At 40.7% G+C, this 22,385-nt stretch overlaps 2 protein-coding genes across 11 annotated transcripts in view; one reads left to right on the top strand and one right to left on the bottom strand.

The window, feature by feature from the left end:
• The window catches only part of FAM184A (family with sequence similarity 184 member A), a 116,233-nt gene that overhangs the window by 22,435 nt on the left and 71,413 nt on the right, over positions 1–22,385 (top strand). The window lies entirely within an intron of this gene.
• On the bottom strand, positions 18,068–18,897 carry LOC136792414 (spindlin-1-like). The gene is made up of 2 exons (XM_067011271.1): positions 18,594–18,897; positions 18,068–18,298 (listed from the first exon to the last, which is right to left on the bottom strand). The coding sequence occupies exons 1-2, from the start codon at positions 18,819–18,821 to the stop codon at positions 18,068–18,070; spliced, it is 459 nt and encodes a 152-aa protein (XP_066867372.1). The 5' UTR covers positions 18,822–18,897.

The following is a 22,385-nucleotide window of genomic DNA, read 5'->3' as shown; positions in this document are numbered from 1 at the left end:
GCGCTTAGAGCCCGTGCTCCACAGTAAGAGAAGCCACCGCAATGAGAAGCCTGTGCACCGAAACGAAGAGTAGCCCCCGCTTGCCACAACTAGAGAAAGCCCACGCACAGCAACGAGGACCCAATGCAGTTAAAAATAAGTAAATAGATAAATTTATAAAACAAATAAGCTGAAGACCAAACCCTAGGAAATAGTCTTATTGGATATGATGTTTTCTAAAGTTGAACTGTCAAAATAAATTGGGGAAATTAACAGGGACATCTAAAAAAACATATTGGAAATGAAAGTTTCAGTAAAGTAAATGGGAAGAAAAATGTGGACTCTGGTCATTAAAGTGAGGAGATGGCCATGTTACCTAACATACCTTCCAGTTACCTATTGCTGCCTTTCACACCACCCAAAAACTTGTATAAAACAACCACCATTTTATTCTCATACATTGTTGGGTTGGGAATTCAGAGAAGAAACAGTGGGGATGGTTTGCTCCACAGTGTCTGGATTTTCAGATGGGAAGACTAGAGTAGCTGGGTGTGACTTGATCACGGGGAGTTGAAACAACTGGGGCTGGAGAATCCACTTCCAGGATGACTTATTTACTCATATGCTGCCTGGACTGAGATGACTTGAAGGCTGGGCTTAGCTGGGGCAGTTGACTAGAGGAACTACATGTCCTCTCCAGGTAGCTGGAGCTTTTCGCAGTTTGCCGGCTCTGGAGACTGGGTCCTCCAGAGACGAAAGAAAGCTGCAAGGCTTCTGCTGATGTAGGCTCGGGAGTCTCAGTATCAGTTTTGCCACGTTCTGTTGGTTACAAGTGAATCACTAAGGCCAGTGTAGATTTGAGAGGAGGAGAGCCCACTTCTTGATGAGGGAGTAGCAAGGTCCCACTGCAGAAGAGCACGTGGGGTGGGAACCGTTGTGATCGCTTTTGAGAATACAGTCTGCCAAAACATACACTCTCCGGGAAGAGAGGAAAAAATTTAACTCACAATTACAGCTTTTTCAGTGATTAACCACAAACTTTTCAGGGATTAAAAAAAGAGAGATGGTAACCTAATATACATTATTAGGAAATAGCTCTTACTGCCATTTTAAACACAAATATAGAATCTCCAGATTAGCAGAGACGCTTTCCCTCAACATTTAACGAAGGCATTATTTGATATATGGTAATATGTGGTAATAAGAAAACTTTTTATTATAAGTGTAGCAGAAAGTTAGAAAATATACTGGTGTGCATTTTGGGTATCGTCACTGCTTAGCCACTTGCCAGTCTAACTTACCTATTGGGACAATAAGCAAGAAGACAATAATTTCAAGGCTTTTGGAGATTACTTCCAAGATTTTGCATCTTTGGTAATGGTGTATGTGTGTATTTGGGCAACAACCTCTATTGGCTTCAAGTTGCAGTACATTAATTTTTAACCATATTGTGGAGGAAAATTTTCAATCTGATTAAGCTCTTATTTCTATCCTCTTTGAGAAGGGGGCAGATGGTAGTATTTACGTAAGTAGTGTGTCAGGAAGGAAGAGAACCAAATCTTTAGCACACTGGTGAGTTCCCACCAAGCCAGGATTATCTAGGACATAGTTCCATCTAGGGGGATTTAAGGAGGTTAGTGATATTGTGGTTCGAATACTGAATATTTATGACAGCTCTTTCCTTTGTATTTGTCCTTGGCTTCATTTTATCACAGTGTAAATGCTCAGCATGTGTGAGTGCCCAAATTTACATCACTTTGGAAAGCGATAAAATACTTGGTATATTATATGAATAATTTTAGTTTGGGAGATATTTGAAGATTTTAGTGACATAGCTGAAACTAACTGCATGCTGGAACTGTGATTCAGTAGCCAGTTACTTTGATGCCCAATGCCAAGTGATGCCCTTGAATAAGATGAGAGAGATATTCTGGTGAGCATAAAATGTTGCTGTGGGAAGGTAGAACTCTAAATTAATTTTAGGAAGCTTCTGTCCATTTAATTTTTAAGACTGTTGCCTGTACCTGGATGTCTGCCATCACCTCAAATACCACATGTCCAAAATTGAGTTAATCATCTTCTCCATCAGACATCTCCCACATGCCAAAGAATAAAAGAAATAGGCCAAAAAGAAATCTAGTTTCCTTTCTCTACTCTAGCATTTCTGTCCGACCCTACCTTCCTTTGAGAGTGGAATTTGGGGATTACATTTTTCTTTTTAAGTATTTTTGGTTTTTTCGTTGGTATTTCTATTAGATTTTCCTTTTCATTTGCATTCCCCCAGGTAGGAATCAGTGTAGACCTCGTTTTTGTAGTCTTCTGACTTTCATGCTCTCCCTATTTCAATTTATCTTGCTTCTTAGTGCTATGGTACTATTAATAAATGTAATCCCCTGCATGAGTATTCATTGTCTCTTCTTTGTTCACTAGACCAAATCTAAACTCCTCTGCATGTTTTTTGCTTATTTGCCTATTCGTGGGACAAGCGGCTTCCAGGGCTTAAGTATTAGTCAGGTTTCTCCAGAGAAACAGAGCCAGTAGGATATATATTGTTAGGTTAATTAAACAAGGTGGCTCTTAGAGTAAGGTGGCTCTAATGCCATGGTGGCCTAGGTAGGCCATCCAAAATCTATGCCTGTAAATGCCTCAAGATGATGAAATCTAAGCCTAAGGAGAACCCATCACAAAGAGCCAACTAGGCTTTAAGCTGTAGCCAATCAAATAACTTCCTTGCTTTGCTTCCACCTCTTCTCTATTAAAGCCCTTCCCTGAGTTCCTGTTGGTAGTGCTCCTGATCACCTCCGGTTTGGTACTGCCCAATGCGACTCAATTTTTTTCTCAACTAAACCCTTAAAATTTTAAATATCCCTCCGTTTATCTTTTAGCCATATCTAATGGGATATATAAATATGATTTATTATTAGGTATTGGCTCACATGATTATGGAGGCTGGAGCATCTGTAGTCGGCAAGCTGGAGACTCAGGTGAGCCCAGCCCAAGGGCAGGAGAGGACAGATGTGCCAACTCAAACGGGACAGAGAGGTTCCCTCTTACTCGGCCTTTTTTATTCTATTTAGGTCTTCACTTGATTGGGTGAGGCCCCCCCACGTTAGGGAGGGCAACCTGCTTTACTCAGTCTGCCAATTCAGATGTTAATCTCATGCAGACTAACCCTCACAGACACACCCAGAATAACGTTTGACCAGATGTCTGGGTACCCCGTGGCCTAGTCAGGTTGACACAAAATTAACCACCACAGCACTTCGATTGGAAAAGGTTTTCTTCCACTGTTGCTTTTAGTCACTTACAACTCAAATGGCAGACAGACTCCAGGCTATAGTGAGAAGTGGGGATTAGAGAACAAGAGTGGGATAACATTTCATAGTGCCTAGAAGAGAGAGTCAGTGAAGGGCTAGGTGTCGCGCTTGTGGCCTGAGGCGTATCAGGACGGGGAGACATGGCGAGGACCAGAGGGGCACAGGGGAGGCTGGAGTCCCAGGGAGAGGTGGTTTGGAATGTGGAGGAATTAGGAAGGACTTTGGAAATGTGGAGTGAGACTGGGAAATGGAAGAGGGAGTTGAAAGAATGGGAAGGACTGAAGTCTGCAGAGTTAGGACTGACAGAGGCTTCTGGTGTGAGGGCAGGGCTCTCGGAGGTAAAGCGGAGTATGTGTCGCTGGGTGGGAGCAGGAAAATGATAAGGACCAGGCTTCTCTTCAGAGAAGAAGTGGGTACTGCAGGCCTTGTAGGAGGGAGAAGAGAGTAGGTGTGTTAGACAAAGGGCATGGTTTTTGCGGACGCAGTCAGGACAAGGGCTGAAAGGGTGGAAGAAGCCCGCGATAAACCACATCCACCGCAGAGAGTAGTAGAGGGTAAAAGAGCTCGTTGTAATGCCGAAAGAAGTGTAGAATATGAGATTGGACACCAGAGAGATGTATTATCTGTACCACGTGTACTTTCAAGGAGTTAGGTTGCCATCACTAGTCATTAGGGAACTGCAGGTCAAAACCACAATGAGATACCACTTCACACCCAGTGGGGTGGCTATAATTTTAAAAGTGGCCAAGAAATTGTTGGCAAAGGTATGGAGAAATTGGAGCCTCATGCATTGCTGGTGGGATTGTAAAACGATGTTGTCACCTTGGAAAATAGCTGTTCAGTTTCTCAGTAGGTTAACATATGTGAAGTTACCACGTGACCCCTCAATTCTAGTCTTAGGTGTATACTCAAGAAAATTGAAAAGACGTCCACACAAAAACTTGTACATGAATGTTCAGAGCAGCATTACTTATAATAGCTAAAAAGTGGAAACAACCCAAATGTCCGTCAACTGATGAATGGGTAACAAAAGTGGTATACAGTAGAATTTTACTTGGCCATAAAAAAAAAAAAAAAAAGAATGAAGTACTGATACGTGCTAAAACACAGATGAACCTTGAAAACATCAAGAGTGAAAGAAACCTGACACAAAAAGGCACATATTGTATGACTCCATTCTCTGAAACGTTCAGAATAGGCCAGTCCATTGAGACAAAGGGTGGATAGCTGTCACCAGGGGCTGTGGGGAAGCGGGACGTGAGAGTAACTGCTAATGGTCATGGGTTTAGGCGAAGGTACTCTGGAATTAGGTAGCGGTAACGGTTATACAACCTTGTGAATATACTCAGAACCACTGAGTTGTACACTTTAAAAGGGTGAATCTTATGGTATGTGAGTTATATCTCGTCATTATCTTTGTAAAAGGGATTGTCACACTGTTCAGTTACTCAAGGCTCAGAGCAAGAGCGTTCCTGAGTATAGGACCTGTAAGACAAGATGGCTGTGTGAATTCCTCTGCCTGCTTTAATCTTATCTTAAGTAATAATATATGACTTCACAGATTTGATGTGCCACTACTGTGTTATTTCTAGGGACCATTAAAATAAATATATTGAATACTTAAAGTCATCTCCTGTACCACACTTTGGAAAAATCTAGATTATTGTATCTAATTACTAAGCCAACCTGTTTTATTTTATTGTAATTCACTCATTTATCTTAGCTTTCCTTTCAGGGTTACATACAGTATTTTCTTTAAAATTCGCTGATAAAAAAAGCAGAGACAGGATGGTAAAAAGAGGAATATGTGGGTTTTTTTGTTTTGGTCATTAATATGAATTTTTTTCTCTAATTTGAATATTGACAACTTTAAAGCTCTCTTCTAGAATTTCATTACCTTTCTTCAGATCCTTTCAGAATGCCACTGAGGATTTCTCAGTAGGAAGAGCATCATAATATTCGTTTCATTAAACTATATGTAGTTCCTGCTGAGAAATAAATTGAGGCCTGAAAATGTTTATCATCATAAAAAACAACAGAAAAAAATATTTCAAAAACAGAGTAGGGCTTCCCTGGTGGCGCAGTGGTTGAGAGTCCGCCTGCCAATGCAGGGGATACGGGTTCGTGTCCCGGTCCGGGAAGATCCCACATGCCGCGGAGCGGCTGGGCCCGTGAGCCATGGCCACTGAGCCTGTGCGTCTGGAGCCTGTGCTCCGCAATGGGAGAGGCCACAGCAGTGAGAGGCCCGCGTACCACAAAAAAAAAAAAAAACACAGAGTAACTTCTCTTGGAACTCAGTGTAGGATACTATTGTTATGTTTCATAATTCTTACTCTTATAGAATAGGTTGGCATAGTGTTTCTTCTTTTTAATTACTCAATTAATTTTATAGGCCCTTATCTTTGCATTTAGTAAAGCAGCAGGTAGTTCTCAATCTTTCCAAGCAGAGGCTTGCCTGGTGGCGTGGTGGTTAAGAATCCGCCTGCCAATGCAGGGGACACGGGTTGGAGCCCTGGTCCGTGAAGATCCCACATGCTGCGGAGCAGCTAAGCCCGTGCGCCCAACTACTGAGCCTGCTCTCTAGAGCCCGCGAGCCACAAGTACTGAGCCCGTGTGCCACAACTACTGAAACCCGTGCGTGTGGAGCCCGTGCTCTGCAGCAAGAGAAGCCACCGCAATGAGAAGTCTGCACACCACAAGGAAGAGTAGCCCCTGCTCGCCACAACTAGAGAAAGCCCGCGTGCAGCAACGAAGACCCAACGCAGCCAAAACTAAATAAATAAATATTTTAAAAATTAAAAAAAAAATCTTTCCAATCAGTCACTCCCCTTGGTGGGTGTGTGTATAGCCATCTGAAAGAGGAGGGGAATGAGTGTGTAGTTTTTTAAAAGGGCACTTGCTGATTCTTATACTGTTTCCTACCCCTACATCAGGTTGAGGATGACCACCATAGTGATCAAAAGTTATTAATGGGAGTGTAACAGCCCTCTGGTTGTTGGGTAGAAAATAGTTCAGCACAGCGAGGCGTAGCGAAGGCTAGAGAAATTTGGGTGGTGTGTTTTTAGAAGTGCCCTTTCTGCTGGGAAGATAGACGCTCAGAATGGAACGGTGGGCCTGGAGTCAGAGGCCCCTGCGTTACATCCCATCCCAGCCCAGAGATCGCCAATGGGGCAGGGGAGCATGTGAGTAATCTCAGTCAGGAGTGCCATACAAGTCCCTGTAACTCGTCAGATATGAGCCCTGCTTGAAGCTAGAATAAAATTTGTAGAGGTCCGTTACCTCCTTGACCGAGTGAACAACTCGGAGAGGGTATCTCTCCTCCCACCTTGAATCAACCACCGGATTCTCATGCTATGTATGACCTCCTAAACCGCTCTTCAGTCAGGTCTCATCCCTCCCCATCAAGATTTGTGTAGGAACCTCAGGCTGTCTCCTGAGTTACTTTGATGTATTTTGACTGTTCTTTAGTCTCCTCCCATTGCATATATCCTCCACAAGGCAACCAGAATTTCAGTTTCTAAGATGCAAGTCAGATCTAGTTATTTCTCTGCTTAAAATCCTTCGCTCGTTCTCCGTTACGTACAAAGAAAGGCATGTTTATTGAATTCTGTGAAGTGTCGGTACCTTGACTTTTGATTGATTCATTATATTGGGGTACTTCCTTTAAGAAAAGTCAGTATATAGAAATTCAGATGCCCCATGAGTTTTACACAAAACCTTTCTCAACACAGCTACACAGTTGGTCTCTCTCAGCTTCTGCTGCTTCCTGACCTGTCTCTGGTGGTATGTTTGTTGATTCCTTTGGTGAAAGTGGCTTTAGGCTTAGGTCAGGAGTGGGGACCAGATCAAGTACAACTTTGAAGGCCACTGAAAAGGATTTTAGCCCTTTTTTCCCTGTATGTGTGTGATGGAAAACTATTAGAGGGTTGAAAGCAAGGGTTAGTTATGATTTATATTTTGAGAGGACCACTTTGGCTGTTGAGTGAGGAATGGATTGCAGCACAGCGTAAATGGGAGCTGGGAGGTCATTGAAGAGACCACTGCAGTGGTCCTTGCTCTGGAGCCAGTGGTGATGGTGGCTTGCACTAGGGTGGTTGCAGTGGAGATGGAGAACACTGCAGAGATTCATGATATATTTTGGAAGTATAACTGATAGGACTTAACAAGGACTTCATGTGGGAGGTGAGGAAAAGAGAGGGAAGAACTCTTAGGTGACACATTTGTATATTTTCATTCTAAATAGCATATTTAGGTGTAAAACAAGGAAATGAGAAAAATATAATATAGTTGTCTACATCCAGAACAGATAATGAACATTATTTTAAGTCCTTGAATTATGCTTGAGCAAGGGAATACGTGACTTAGAGGACATAAGGGCTAGTCAAGGGCTGACATAGTGGAGGGCCCAGTCTGAGAGACTGATTGTACCTCAGGAGCTATTCAGGAGTCTACACCCCAGCTCAGGACCTGAGTCTTCAACACTGGTGTCTGGGGACCTGGGCCTCTGTATAGGGCCACTGGCTCTGAAGGCTCTGATTTTTCAAGGAGGGTATCTCCCCAATTTCAACCAGGTTCTAAAGAGCTTGGTGTATGTTGTATGGAATAATATTATTCCAATCTTACATGACTCACCTTATTGAATTTTGCTGACATCCAAGCCCTTATTCAAAAGCCTATTTATTTGAGTCCTGTGACCAGACAGGATAACACACTACAGCCCTCCTATTCTAACTCCACCTCTCCATCCAGTGGCAGAATGTTCTTACCAATAAAGATTCTACAGTCTTGTGGATCCTGTGATGTACCAGGGAATTGTTGTAGTGACATTCACTCTTCTTAATATCTTAATATCTTTTCTGCATTCCTGGCCATTCAGAGGCACATTATTGGAGTATGTAAGAGTAGGGCTGGGGCAAAAAAAAAAAAAAAGTAGGGTTGGGGTCCGACGTGCCTTCTCCCAAATACTGGAGACATGTCAGTCATAATGGCTTCACTCTCTGATATGTGGCACAGGGAATTCATGCTTTTGATGTACTGCTTCTTGAAGTAAGAAGCAGGAAAATTGTAGAAGAATTAGCTTCCTGCCTGGGCCTCCTGAAAGGAAGATACTTGTCAGCTGCTGGAATGTTACATTGGCTTCATCTTCCTTCTTCCTGGCTGATGACACTTTACTCTTCATCCTGTTTCCACAGCACAGGCTCTTTGGAATATTATTATTATCCCGTTTTGTATATCTGATACAGAACCTTCTAGGACATGAGTTAAAATGTTGGTTAACAATTCACTAATACTGCCCAATACACATTTACATATGATACCTTATATATCCAGTTATTGCAAAGGCTCTAAATATAGGATAAAAAATATATTTTTATGGGGATGGGATATATTATATCACGTTAAGTAAGTACCATAGTAGAGATATGTTCAAAATATTATAGGAACCTACATACTGTAGGTCTCCCTAGGATTCATACGCTGGTTGGAATAGAGGTGATACTATGGTAGATTTAAAAATACTTTTACATAGCCTTACCAATTCAGTTTTGACAATATTGATTAGTGTATTATATATTATGCATGTCTCTGACTGAAATTCCTTTGAGAAGAAAAGTAGAAATGGAGAAGAGCAATACTGCAGGAAATTGGATGGGTATCCTAAAAACTATGGTGCATAGTTATGGTGTATTTGGGTGATTTTTTATTTGGTGGGCATAACAATTACTACAAAATTGTCTGTTCATCTGAGGATCAACTTGGTAGAATTAACTTTACAAAGTATACATTTTCCATCATAGACACAACTCTTTTTCTGACTTCTCAGGTTACAAATATTAGTGTGATTTTTATTCTTCTTTGTACTTTGTTCCCTGTATCCAATCTCTTATAAAATTCTGTTATAAGGAGAGAGGTGCCAAAACAAACAAACAAAAAGGTAACAATTGTAAAAGGATAAAGGGTGACAAATATTTTTTCCTTTTTATTTTTGTTGTTTTTATCTGTTCTCTTGGGTTGGCCTAAAAGTTCGTTTGGGTTCAGTCAGGTTTTTCCATAACATCTTATGGAAAAACCCGAACACACTTTTTGGCCAGCCCAATATTTTTCAAGTTTTCTACAAGGCACAAAGATTACTTTAGTAATCAGAAAATATGTAGAACATACAACTTTTTAAAAAGATAATTTTTGATAATTGGACATAACAAGAGGAAGACATTCAAGGGAGAACATGAGTATTGGCAGAGGTTCAGAGAAAAACATAATTAGTTATGAAATACTTATCTACTTCCCTAATCCAGATTTTTGCAGTATAAATGTTTTTTTAAAAAAACAATTGCTCTTCATTGTATTTGAGAAGATAGATTGAGTTGAATTTGAAAATATAGGAAATCTTTTTTGTTGCAGCTTTGTTATTTGCCATTCTCATTACTAAATTCATTGTGGTGCCTTATGCATGGTCTGTCTGTGAATGAGGATGGCAGGCATCCTCTGGTATTCTTTGCCATTTTTGTAGCCTACTCCACATTCCCTCTCCACTACTATTCCGACTCCTCCAAGTCCAAGCTGCAGAATGCAGTGGGTGGGCTTCTCATTGTGATGGCTTCTCTTGTTGTGGAGCTTCTCTAGGCGCACGGGCTTCAGTAGTTGTGGCACAAAGCCTCAGTGGTTGTGGCTCACGGGCTTAGTTGCTCCACGGCATGTGAGATCTTCCCGGGCCAGGGCTCGAACCCGTGTCCCCTGCATTGGCAGGCGGATTCTTAACCGCTGCGCCACCAGGGAAATCCCTGTGGGTGATTTTTCTACTGGAGAAATAGGATTTGGTAGGGAAGGGAGTAATGCCGGAGTGGCTTTTTGAGGAGACCTGAGCAAGAGCCAGCCCTATGAGATGATCATGTAAGCTGCTCAGCAGCTAGGAGGAGGAGAAACAACTAGAAGCCAGTAAGTGGTTTAAAAAAAAAAGCTAGTTTCTATTAGGGTCTCTTTCCTTGATCTAATTAGAAGAATAAAACAAAAAAAGCAGAGGTTTTAAGAGACTCATGGATGGTAATAGCATGTTGTGTGGTGAGTGGAAGAGAGGAACAAGCCTTCCTTTACTCTTGATTTATTTTTATCAATGTAGCAAGGGTTTCCTAGCTTCGTTGTAATTAGGAGCTAATTTTCTTTTCCATGGGTCTTTGAGATGGTTCTTTGACCACAGAGCCATGGAAGATGAGTAGATGAAGGAAGGAATGTCACTTATGGTTTCACTTCCCTTAAGCCCGAGCACTGCAACTAGAGAAAGCCCACGCACAGCAACGGAAGGCCCAACACAGCCAAAAATAAATAAATACATAAACAAATTTATAAAAAACAAGCTGCAGTTTGCCAATCCATTTCAGCTGCATCTCAGAAGTTTTGATATGTTTTGTTTTCATTTTCACCCTTGCCCAAAAGGTTTTACTCTTCTGGTTATCACCTGTGCCCTGGGGGGAGGGGGGAGGTTGGGCCAATGGGGAAACAAGGTTTGTTGCTCTTCCCCGGGTGCCTTACGGGCTCTTGTTCCTTCAATGATAAGGATCTGGGTGGGGTTTTGTGCTTTTTCGGCTGAGGCTGGCTGGCCTGTTGCATGGAGGGAGGCTTTCTCTTGTCTTCTGCCCTGTCTCCAGTCTTTCTTGTGGTCCACTGAGGTCATGGCTAAGAGCTTGTGAGTGTGCGCAATCCCGTGTGCCTGTGGCATTCGTGGGTTCTGTGTTCTCACACTTACCCATTGTAACTGTTAAATTAACATTTGTAACTTTGTTAAATTAACATTTGTTAACATTTGTGATGGATGGTTCAATAAAAGACCACAAGAGAATTGAAATTGAGTTGATTACTTTTACAGGTCCTGGAGGAGGTACAGAGCACACCTTAAGGGGCCACAAGGGAGGTTAAGGCAGGGTGTAGGCGGAGATCAGGGTGGATCCTGGGGGAGAACTTTGGGGGGGGGTGTCGCAGGCTAAGGCCAGATTGGTCAATTCAAACCAAAAAGGAGGGGGAGGTGGTTGGTAAGCTTCTCAGGGGCCTGTTTTTATCTGAGGGGCACAAGAGGAAGGATCACCAGGGCAGCTTGGGGAGTCACATCAGGAACTTAGGTTTACTTATGAGTCCGTGGGCTGTTTTCTAGGGCATGCATGCTAGATGGAGAGGGTAGTATCAGTTCAAGGCCCTGCAGGCCGATTGGCCACACAAAGTGGATGCTGAGGCAGCAGTGTTGTGGAGTAGTTTAGCTAAACCCATGCTCTACCTTTAACAGCTTGTTATAAATTTTAGCTGAATTCTTCTTACTCACTTGTATGAGAGCCTCATCTTACATCTGTGCTCTGCCGTTAAGTTTGTGCCCTGTGTGTCCTGGGAGGCTTGTCTTAGATTTAAAGCCAGGAGGCTGTGTTGTGATTTCAGCTCTTTGATAGGTTCAAGAAAACTTATGATTTTGTAGGATGTTTGGAATTTTTAGTTGTTACTGAGGAGCTTTGCTCTTTCCATCTTTCTACATCCTGCATAGAAACTGGAAGCCCCTGGGATGATTTTTGTAATTGAGCACACACACCCAAATGTCATTATGATTAGGTTTTTTTCTTTGAGTGGTTCACTTCCTCCAGAGGGTTCTTTAGTCTGCTGCCAGGGACCTGTTATAAGCTTGACTCCTGGCATTTGGAATCTAGGGAGGGGAGGGGAATGGGGACTCACTGTACAGGATGCAGTTTTTATTAACAGACTTTATATTTTAGAGTCACAGAAAAATTGAGCAGAAAGTACGGAATTCCCACATACCCTTCTCCCCTAATGGACACAGCCTTCCCCACTATCAACATCCTGCGGTAGATGGATACATTTGTTAACTGATGAACCTACATTGACACATAATCACCCCAAATACATAGTTTACATTAAGGTTGACTCTTAGTGCTGTATATTCTATAGATTTTGACAACTGTGTAATGATATGTATCTACTATTATAGTATCATACAGAACACTTTCACAGACTTAAAAATCCTCTGTGCCCTGCCTTTTCATCCCTGCCTCCTCTTTGGCAACCACTGATCTTTTTACTGTCTCCATAGCTTTGTCTTTTCCAGAATGTCATATACATATAGTATGTATCCTTTTCATTTGGCTTCTTTTACTTAATAATATACATTTAAATTTCTTCCATGTCTTTTCATCGTTTGATAGCTCATTTCCTTTTAGTGCTGAATAATATCCCATTGTCTGGAGATAGCACAGCTACTGAAGGGTAACTTGGTTGCTTCCAAGTTTTGGCAATTACGAATAAAGCTCCTATAAAACATACATGTGCTAGTTTTTAATGTGGACATAAGTTTTCAACTTATTTGGGTAAATACCAAATAGCAAGGTTGCTAGATCATATGGTAAGAGAGCGTTTAGTTTTGTCAGAAACTGCTAAACTGCAAAATGGTGCAGCCACTTTAAAAGGCATTCCTGCCAGCAATGAATGAGCATTCCTGTTGCTCCACTTCCTCGTCAGGATTTGATGTTGCCAGTGTTCTGGATTGTGGCCATTCTAACAGGTGTATAGTGGTAACTCATTGTTTAATTTTCAATTCCCTAATGACATGTGATGTTGAGCATCTTTTCATATGCTTATTTACTACTGCATATCTTCTTTGGTGAGGTGTCTGTTCAGATCTTTTGCCCATTTTTTAATCAGGTTATTCATTTTCTTATTGTTGAGTTTTAAGATTTCTTTGTATATTTTGGATAGCGGTTCTTTATCAGATGTCTTTTGCAAATATCATCTCTCAGTCCATGGCTCATTAGATTTTCACTGAATTCTCTGCTCTTAGTTTCATGCCTTATCACCTGCCCTCTGGTTCTCCAGGCTGGAACTGCTCCAGCTCATTTTCCCAGTTCACTTCTCTTCTATTTTTTTTTTTTTACCAACATAGAGGAGGGTTAACTGCCTGCTTGGTACAAGTGATGACCTGAGGGCTTAACTGCTCTTGACAAACTTGGAAACAACCTCGTTATTATCAGCCCCTGGTTTTACCCCGTGTTTTCCAGCACTCTGCTGGACAATTCAGCTTGCTTTTCAATGGCATTTTCTCTCTCTCAGCATTTAGGTTTTACAGCTTGTACTCTGACGAATAATTTACTATTTCTGCATTTGCCTTATATCCTCTGGTCTCTCTGGCTTGGACTCATCTTCACTTTCTGTGTTAAGAAAGTCAATGTAGACTTGTTCCTGTGCCTTCCTACTGCAGACCCTCAGATTTCTTCTGTTCCTTGTGAGCAAGAGGTTCAGACAATTTTTTTCAGAATTGAGAATTGATTATGTTCTACTTTAAACGTAAAATACTTTACTCATTCATTTTTCCTAATGACTTCATAGCACTCTTGATTCGTGGTGGTAGTTGATTTTTAAGATGCATCATTATTTTATGTACCACTTAGAGGGGAAAAAATGCTGTCCATCTGTGATACACAAAAATTATAAGATTCTTTTCAACTTATGAGATGTTTAAATGTGGGTGAAAAGAAATGTATGTCTTAGAATCATTGTCCAGCACCACTGTGAGCATACAGACAGAAAAATATGTATAGATTCTAAATCTCCTAAGATTCTTAGAGAGACTCATTTCCCAGTTAAATTGCAGGGACAGAACTCATCACCAGGAACTTTTTGACTCTATCTGGCTTTCCCTGGCACTCACGCGTCTCTCTGTTCAGGATTATCTGACCATACCAGCCACCCACCAAAACCATTCCGGTCTTGTGCCTTAACTCAGGTTGATTTCTTCACAGTTCTCTCCACCGGCCTTTGTCCTTTCAAGTCTTTCTGTTTACTGCAGTCTTCATCCAGTTCCTCTACTGAAAACCTCTCATGCTGTATATACAGTATTCTGTACTCAAAAGCTTGACACTTTACGTGTATTATCTAAAATTGTCTGCCGTTAGTTTGTGTGTGTGTTAAACAGTTCTATTTAAGTAAGATTAAGTACGAACATTTATACTTTTCTTTATCATAATGCGTATTAAAAAGTGCTGAGAACATAGTAAGGCATTCATTCAAAATTTGTTGATTGATTTTTTTGTTGTTGTTTTTGGCTAAGATTTGGTAGCACAGATACCATTGCATGGACCTTAAATACTAAGCCTTATAATAAGACTTCTGTTTGCTATTTCAAAAGTCAAGTTAAATTTTTCTTGGAGAAACAGATGTATTCTCTATTACCATCAAGGAAAATACCTCCAATGTTATTAGACTTTATATTTTTAAAAAGATTTTTCTAACAATCATTATAGAAATGCATAGAGCAAACACATCTTTAAAGGTAATTCTTTCCCAAAGCAATTGGATTTCAAAGGTCTTTTTATTATTTTTTATTTATTTATTTTTGCACATAAAGGGTTTATTTTAAATGTTTTAAGGATAGGATAGAGTTACATCATAATTATAAAAATTACTTACAGAACTAACAGATTTATATAGTTTATACTTCTAAATGCAGAGAACAGGGAACTGTCTACACATTGTATAAAATAAAATTAAAATTAAAAATGAATTCAAGCTTGAAAGATGAGGTCATTTACCTAATTTTAAAATTAGGTATTCAGAACACAAAGACCTCTGAACTATACACATTCGTTCAAACTGCACTAATGATGGAAAATACAAAAAGCATAGCATTTCCAAGGAACCACAGACATTTTGACCGTAATTATTTTCTGTTACAATAATTCCTGTTTTGTCTTTGGAGAACTTTCTTTTTTTTTTTTTTTTTTTTTAAGACAATCAGCTTGAAGAATGTTTTCAGGCACTACAATTTGTGACCATCAAAACAGTCTTCTAACAGGTCCACAGTGTTCAGAGATTCAACACCAATGCACTTCGGGGTTTGGCATGTAAAACAATAATAGAAATGAAATCTGGTTTAGAAGCAACTGTGATTGTTTGAAGAATGCACAGTCCCTTCAATGCTGCATGACATGCACAACTGGAAAATCACCTTCTGTTGGCACTACATTTGCTTCACCAGCACATCTTTATCCTACAACCACTAAAACAGCACAATTAAGCAAATATACAGAAACTGAAAAGAAATAAAAACAAAGATAGAAAAGAAAAAACTGAAATATATTTAACATGCAATTTTAGTTAGTTACATTGAACATTCTGCTTAGAATAGAGCATGCAAAAAAGGATGGTCTGCTTTTAAGGTTTTCCTTTGAAGCTTTACATGGCAGCCAGACATCACACATGCACACACACATGACACGACATGATGATACTGTAGCAGGTCAGTGAGAAAGGCCAATACATTTTATACAGAGTTTCATGTCTTGTGTTGTCGCAAGTCCCATGATAATTTTCGAGATTAATGTTGTATTCCTAGAACAAGGAACCAACATTCCGATACCAGGAAAATGCAAGCAATGCATATGCAGATCTGAAACATGAGCCTAGACAAAGGCTGAACTACTCGCCCGGGGAGCAGAGTTAGTCAGGGCGTCAGGAAGTGTGTGTGGTTTAAGCCACCGAAAGAAAAAAGAATGGGAACAAAAAGGAAAAACAGCAACAACAAAACCCTTCCCCCTCCTTCAACCCTAAAGGCAATAAATGGAACAATGATTAAAATAATGATGATAATAAATCACACGTCACATTCATTTAGAGAGATCACGTGGTATTAAAAGTTGCTAAAGGTACTTGCAGAAAAACCACAATGCAAGTCATTAAGTAATGCCAGAAATGTTTCAACTGACCCAACCCTCAGGATACCTCCAAAGGACTTTGTTTTTCAGTCTGAAGTCACTGTGTCCTGTTCATGCAGTGCACGCTGGACAACTCCCTCTCTGAGCCACACGTGTCCACTGGGGCACGGGGAGCTTGGCTCAGCCTTGAGAGTCACATGCAGGAACTCTTACAGGAGCCTCCGGGAGAACAGATGACAGATCTGTAGCATGACACTCGTTTCAAGCACAGGAGGAACATCTAAGACTTGGGTACCCACTGCATGGAGAAGCTCACCCCTGGCTGCCCTCGGTGAGGCACTGGGCACGCTGGAGAGAAGTGGGGTGCTGTATTTACATGGTGCGCGAGGTAACCACCCACCAGCACAAGGCACAGCCTTCCTGAAGGCGAAAACGGACATGACACAAACCACGCAGAGCACGGCCTTGAAACTACAGAATCTCTTAACATCAAGAACAGCCATGACAGACGTCACACAGACCTGGTGTTTGGCTGAGATTCATATGCATTTAAGCTTTCTGCCCGAATCTTAGGTAAGATTTTCAATCTCCACAAGACTGGTTTCACAAACCATCTTTCTCCTAGCTTTCAAACTGCCAGGGATCATCCAAAACAAAGTGATAGTCTGACGTTTTGCTTCTAAACGAACCACTTTTGCAGTTCTATTTTAGTTAAGGACAACTTGCAGGGAAGGATTCAATGGCTAAGGGCTGCTGTCAGTCACACCCACAAGCCAGTGCAGGTGACTGACCCTGATGTGGCAAAGATCCACCAAATGGAATGAATCCACAGCAACAGCACACCGTGAGCAAGAACATACAGCACCACAAAAGATGTCAGGAATTTAAGCTGTTATTTGTCTAGGCATTCTTTGAGGGGAAAAGCCGAGGGGGAAGAGCCTTCTGACCGTAATCATATATCAGTAATATTAGTAATAAAAATAAAGGTATCCCAGAGAACTTGTTAAAAGGCAACACTGCCATTCTTAAACTTACCTTTCTAATATAAAAGCACTATGTTCTTCCAGGAACTTAACCAAATACACAGAAACCACTGATATACTGTTACCTTTTAAATCCATGTACTAAAATCCAGATTACTAATTTGTACAAATAATGGACCAAATGTTTCATCCAAAATACACCTGCATTACACTATGTGGACCAAGTACCTGGGCTTTGCTTAAAAAGAAGTATTTATGATAAAAAATGTAAACAATGTACAAAGTTTAGAATTAAAGGCAGACTTTTACCCAGATTTCTACTGTTTTGTAAAATTCTAATGTGGGTCGTTAAATGTTCACAGGTGATTCATATTTGAATTTACACTTTAAAGCCTCCAGACTGAAATGGTGCTCTGAACTTGACTTTCAAAACAAGCTGAATGTCCTGATGCGCTTCCTGTGCCCAAACTTGATTTTGAATAAACAGCAGTAATACACTGAATACACTGAATACAAATGGCTTGGGTCAGCACTCCTGTTAGACTGGAGAAAATTATGTAAGCCCCACTCCAACCCACAAAGAAAGGACTGCCCATGAAGTGTGTGTGTGTGTACACACAGATCTGTTTGTATGTATATATACATTTTATATGTATACACCCAGATATAGATAGGTAGGTAGATATAGATACATATATATCTCAAAAAAAGGCAATAACAAAAATACCGAACTATGCTTGCATTGTGGCAGCAGAATTAGAGTGTTAAGCATGAAGGGGAAAGTGGATAAGATCTACTGCAGTTTTAAATGACTGTAATACTAGCTTAACTTTTACCAGACTTGCCTGTAAGTTCCTTCCAAACAGATAGACTTCTTTTAAGAGGAAGGAGTTCCTTACACAAAATGCTTTGTGTTCACCTAAGTCTGTACTATTCAGAACAAAACCAGTTCTGCTGGCAGAGATTGTTGGTTCACAGGGACGTTTAAGTTTTCATTAAACTGGAAAGCAATCAAGTCTTTATGTCTACAAATTATACATTTAGTAGTTGCACAAATTTGGCAAAGTTCGTGATGACATCCAGGATGTTTTCATCAAATCGTAGACATAAATATGGAAATCATCATCAAACTTGGTGAAATAGATGGTTTGGCTTCTGCTTGATGAATGACCGTGCCAGTCCTTTTAGCGTCATCTTCTTTGGCATATTCCACTTGTTTGCCTACCAGGCTGTCCACAACTTCTCCCGGTTCCCTTTCTGCTGGAGGTGAATCATTAGAATCGGGCATAATGCGAAGGTCACCTACTTTATAATCATCTAAGAGCTGGTACATGTACAAGACAGGATCTTTTTCATAGGTGATGTAAAGCCATGTGTTCATTAGCGCGTGCTAAGACCATTCCCCTCCACTCGTCTTTAGAGCCATCCTCCGTCTCAAACATGTGCTCCCCTGCTTTGCCAATCATCGTGTCGGCTAGGTGTGCGTCACTGATTCGAGATGTTGCAACTCCATTAGGGAGGACTTCAAGCGCAGAAACTCTTTCATCTTTATTAAGTTCTAGTCCATAAATCCAGTCAAATCCATCGTATTTTATAAGATACAGAGGATTTACAGGCACCTGGTCCAGAATGGTTCCTTTCCACTGGGTGGTGGGGCCATTCCCCTCTTTCCACCCATGCTGAATCCTGCAGCCTACGATGTTCCTCCGGGGCTGGGAAACAGGTTTGCTCGGCCGCACACTGGTCCGGTGTTTTTTGTGGGATGTTCGTTTCTTCATCATGCTTGCAGCATGGCCTGCATCATCTCTGGACTGCTGGCCAGGTGTCTTCCCGAATGGGGTCTTCATTCATCTGTATTTAAGTGAGCAGCAGAGCTGCTGGACTAGGATGAAAATTCAGTATGCTCCAATTTGAAACTTTTCACAGCATTTCAATGTTCTTGTTAATCCATCATCCCAAGCGCCTTTTTTTTGGTAAGTTCAGCAAAAATACGTTAAATCCTAAGTACTCGGCCAGCCACCTAGGCCACCTTCAGCAGCCTGCTAGCCCTGCGGTCCCGTGCCGAGCTCATCCCCTGCCCGACCGAGCCAGACGGCCCTGCCCAGCCCCCAGCCGCAGGGCGCATGCGCCCTGTGCCCTCCGACTGTACCGGCCGAGCCTCCCTGGCTGGCCCCGACTGGATGGGCCATACTACCCAAAGGTCTTTTTTTTTTTTTTTTCCCAACATCTTTATTGGAGTCTGACTGTTTTACAATGGTGTGTTAGTTTCTGCTTTACAACAGAGTGAATCAGTTATACATATGTTCCCATATCTCTTCCCTCTTGCATCTCCCTCCCTCCCACCCTCCCTATCCCACCCCTCTAGGTGGTCACAAAGCACCGAGCTGATCTCCCTGTGCCATGCGGCTGCTTCCCACTAGCTATCTATTTTACATTTGGTAGTGTATATATGTCCATACCACTCTATCTCTTCGTCACAGCTTACCCTTTCCCCTCCCCAAATCCTCAAGTCCATGCTCTAGTAGGTCTGTGTTTTATTCCTGTCCTATCCCTAGTCTCTCCATGACTTTTTTTCCCTTCGACTCCATATATATGTGTTAGCATACGGTATTTGTTTTTCTCCTTCTGACTTACTTCACTCTGTATGACAGACTCCAGGTCTATCCACCTCATTACAAATAACTCAGTTTCATTTCTTTTTATGGCTGAGTAATATTCCATTGTATATATGTGCCACATCTTCTTTATCCATTCATCTGTTGATGGACACTTAGGTTGCTTCCATGTCCTGGCTATTGTAAATAGAGCTGCAATGAACATTTTGGTACATGACTCTTTGAATTATGGTTTTCTCAGGGTATATGCCTAGTAGTGGGATTGCGGGGTCATATGGTAGTTTTTGAAGGAACCTCCATACTGTTCTCCATAGTGGCTGTATCAATTTACATTCCCACCAGCAGTGCAAGAGTATTCCCTTTTCTCCACACCCTCTCCAGCATTTATTGTTTCTAGAGTTTTTGATGATGGCCATTCTGACCGGTGTGAGATGATACCTCATTGTAGTTTTGATTTGCATTTCTCTAATGATTAATGATGTTGAGCATTCTTTCATGTGTTTGTTGGCAATCTGTATATCTTCTTTGGAGAAATGTCTATTTAGGTCTTTTGCCCATTTTTGGATTGGGTTGTTTGTTTTTTTGTTATTGAGCTGCATGAGTTGCTTATAAATTTTGGAGATTAATCCTTTGTCGGTTGCTTCATTTGCAACTATTTTCTCCCATTCTGAGGGTTGTCTTTTGGTCTTGTTTATGGTATCCTTTGCTGTGCAAAAGCTTTTAAGTTTCATTAGGTCCCATTTGTTGATTTTTGTTTTTATTTCCATTTCTGTAGGAGGTGGGTCAAAAAGAATCTTGCTGTGATTTATGTCATGGAGTGTTCTGCCTATGTTTTCCTCTAAGAGTTTGATAGTGTCTGGCCTTACATGTAGGTCTTTAACCCATTCTGAGTTTATTTTTGTGTATGGTGTTAGGGAGTGTTCTAATTTCATACTTTTACATGTAGCTGTCCAGTTTTCCCAGCACCACTTATTGAAGAGGCTGTCTTTTCTCCACTGTATGTTCATGCCTCCTTTATCAAAGATAAGGTGACCGTACGTGTGTGGGTTTATCTCTGGGCTTTCTATCCTGTTCCATTGATCTATATTTCTGTTTTTGTGCCAGTACCATACTGTCTTGATTACTGTAGCTTTGTAGTACAGTCTAAAGTCAGGGAGCCTGATTCCTTCAGCTCCATTTTTGTTTCTCAAGATTGCTTTGGCTATTCAGGATCTTTTGTGTTTCCATACAAATTGTGAAGTTTTTTGTTCTAGTTCTGTAAAAAATGCCAGTGGTAGTTTGATAGGGATTGCATTGAATCTGTAGATTGCTTTGGGTAGTAGAGTCATTTTCACAATGTTGATTCTTCCAATCCAAGAACATGGTATATCTCTCCATTTATTTATATCATCTTTAATTTCTTTCATCGGTGTCTTATTTTCTGCATACAGGTCTTTTGTCTCCTTAGGTAGGTTTCTTCCTAGATATTTTATTCTTTTTGTTGCAGTGGTAAATGGGAGTGTTTTCTTAATTTACCTCTCAGATTTTTCGTCATAAATGTATAAGAATGCCAGAGATTTCTGTGCATTAATTTTGTATCCTGCTACTTTACCAAATTCATTGATTATCTCTCATAGTTTTCTGGTAGCATCCTTAGGATTCTCTATGTATAGTATCATGTCATCTGCAAAGAGTGACAGCTTTACTTCTTCTTTTCCGATTTGGATCCGTTTTATTTCTTTTTTTTCTCTGATTGCTGTGGCTAGAACTTCCAAAACTATGTTGAATCAGAGTGGTGAGAGTGAGCCACCTTGTCTTGTTCCTGATCTTAGTGGAAATGGTTTCAGTTTTTCACCATTGAGAACGATGCTGGCTGTGGGTTTGTCATATAAGGCCTTTATTATGTTGAGGAAAGTTTCCTGTATGCCCACTTTCTGGAGAGTTTTTATCATAAATGGGTGTTGAATTTTGTCAAAAGCTTTCTCTGCATCTATTGAGATGATCATATGGTTTTTCTCCTTCAGTTTGTTGATATGGTGTATCATGTTGATTGATTTGCGTATATTGAAGAATCCTTGCATTCCTGGAATAAACCCCACTTGATCATGATGTATGATCCTTTTAATGTGCTGTTGGATTCTGTTTGCTAGTATTTTGTTGAGGATTTTTGCATCTATGTTCTTCAGTGATATTGGCCTGTAGTTTTCTTTCTTTCTGACGTCTGTTTTTGGTATCAGGGTGATGGTGGCCTCATAGACTGAGTTTGGGAGTGTTCCTCCCTCTGCTATCTTTTGGAAGAGTTTGAGAAGGATAGGTGTTAGCTCTTCTCTAAATGTTTGATAGAATTCGCCTGTGAAGCCATCTGGTCCTGGGCTTTTGTTTGTTGGAAGATTTTTAATCACAGTTTCAATTTCAGTGCTTGTGATTGGTCTGTTCATATTTTCTATTTCTTTCTGGTTCAGTCTTGGCAGGTTGTGCATTTCTAAGAATTTGTTCATTTCTTCCAGGTTGTCCATTTTATTGGCATACAGTTGCTTGTAATAATCTCTAATAATCTTTTCTATTTCTGCAGTGTCCGTTGCTACGTCTCCTTTCTCATTTCTAATTCTATTGATTTGCGTCTTCTCCCTCTTTTTCTTGATGAGTCTGGCTAATGGTTTATCAATTTTGTTTATCTTCTCAAAGAACCAGCTCTTAGTTTTATTGATCTTTGCTATCATTTCCTTCCTTTCTTTTTCATTTATTTCTGATCTGATCTTTATGATTTCTTTCCAGAATTCAGTTCTGTTAACTTTTCTTACATTGCAATGATTAATC

The sequence above is a fragment of the Kogia breviceps genome, chromosome 13, assembly GCF_026419965.1.
Source record: "Kogia breviceps isolate mKogBre1 chromosome 13, mKogBre1 haplotype 1, whole genome shotgun sequence".
Taxonomy (NCBI): domain Eukaryota; kingdom Metazoa; phylum Chordata; class Mammalia; order Artiodactyla; family Physeteridae; genus Kogia; species Kogia breviceps.
The sequence above is the reverse complement of the archived record's forward strand: the minus strand, read 5'-3'. Positions and strand labels throughout refer to the sequence as shown.

Coding starts and splice junctions, on each gene's coding strand:
- LOC136792414 (XM_067011271.1), bottom strand. CDS start 18,821: ATGAAGACCCCATTCGGGAAGACACCTGGCCAGCAGTCCAGAGATGAT. Junction 18,299..18,593: donor AAGGAACCATTCTGGACCAG/GTGCCTGTAAAT, acceptor TACATGTACCAG/CTCTTAGATGATTATAAAGT.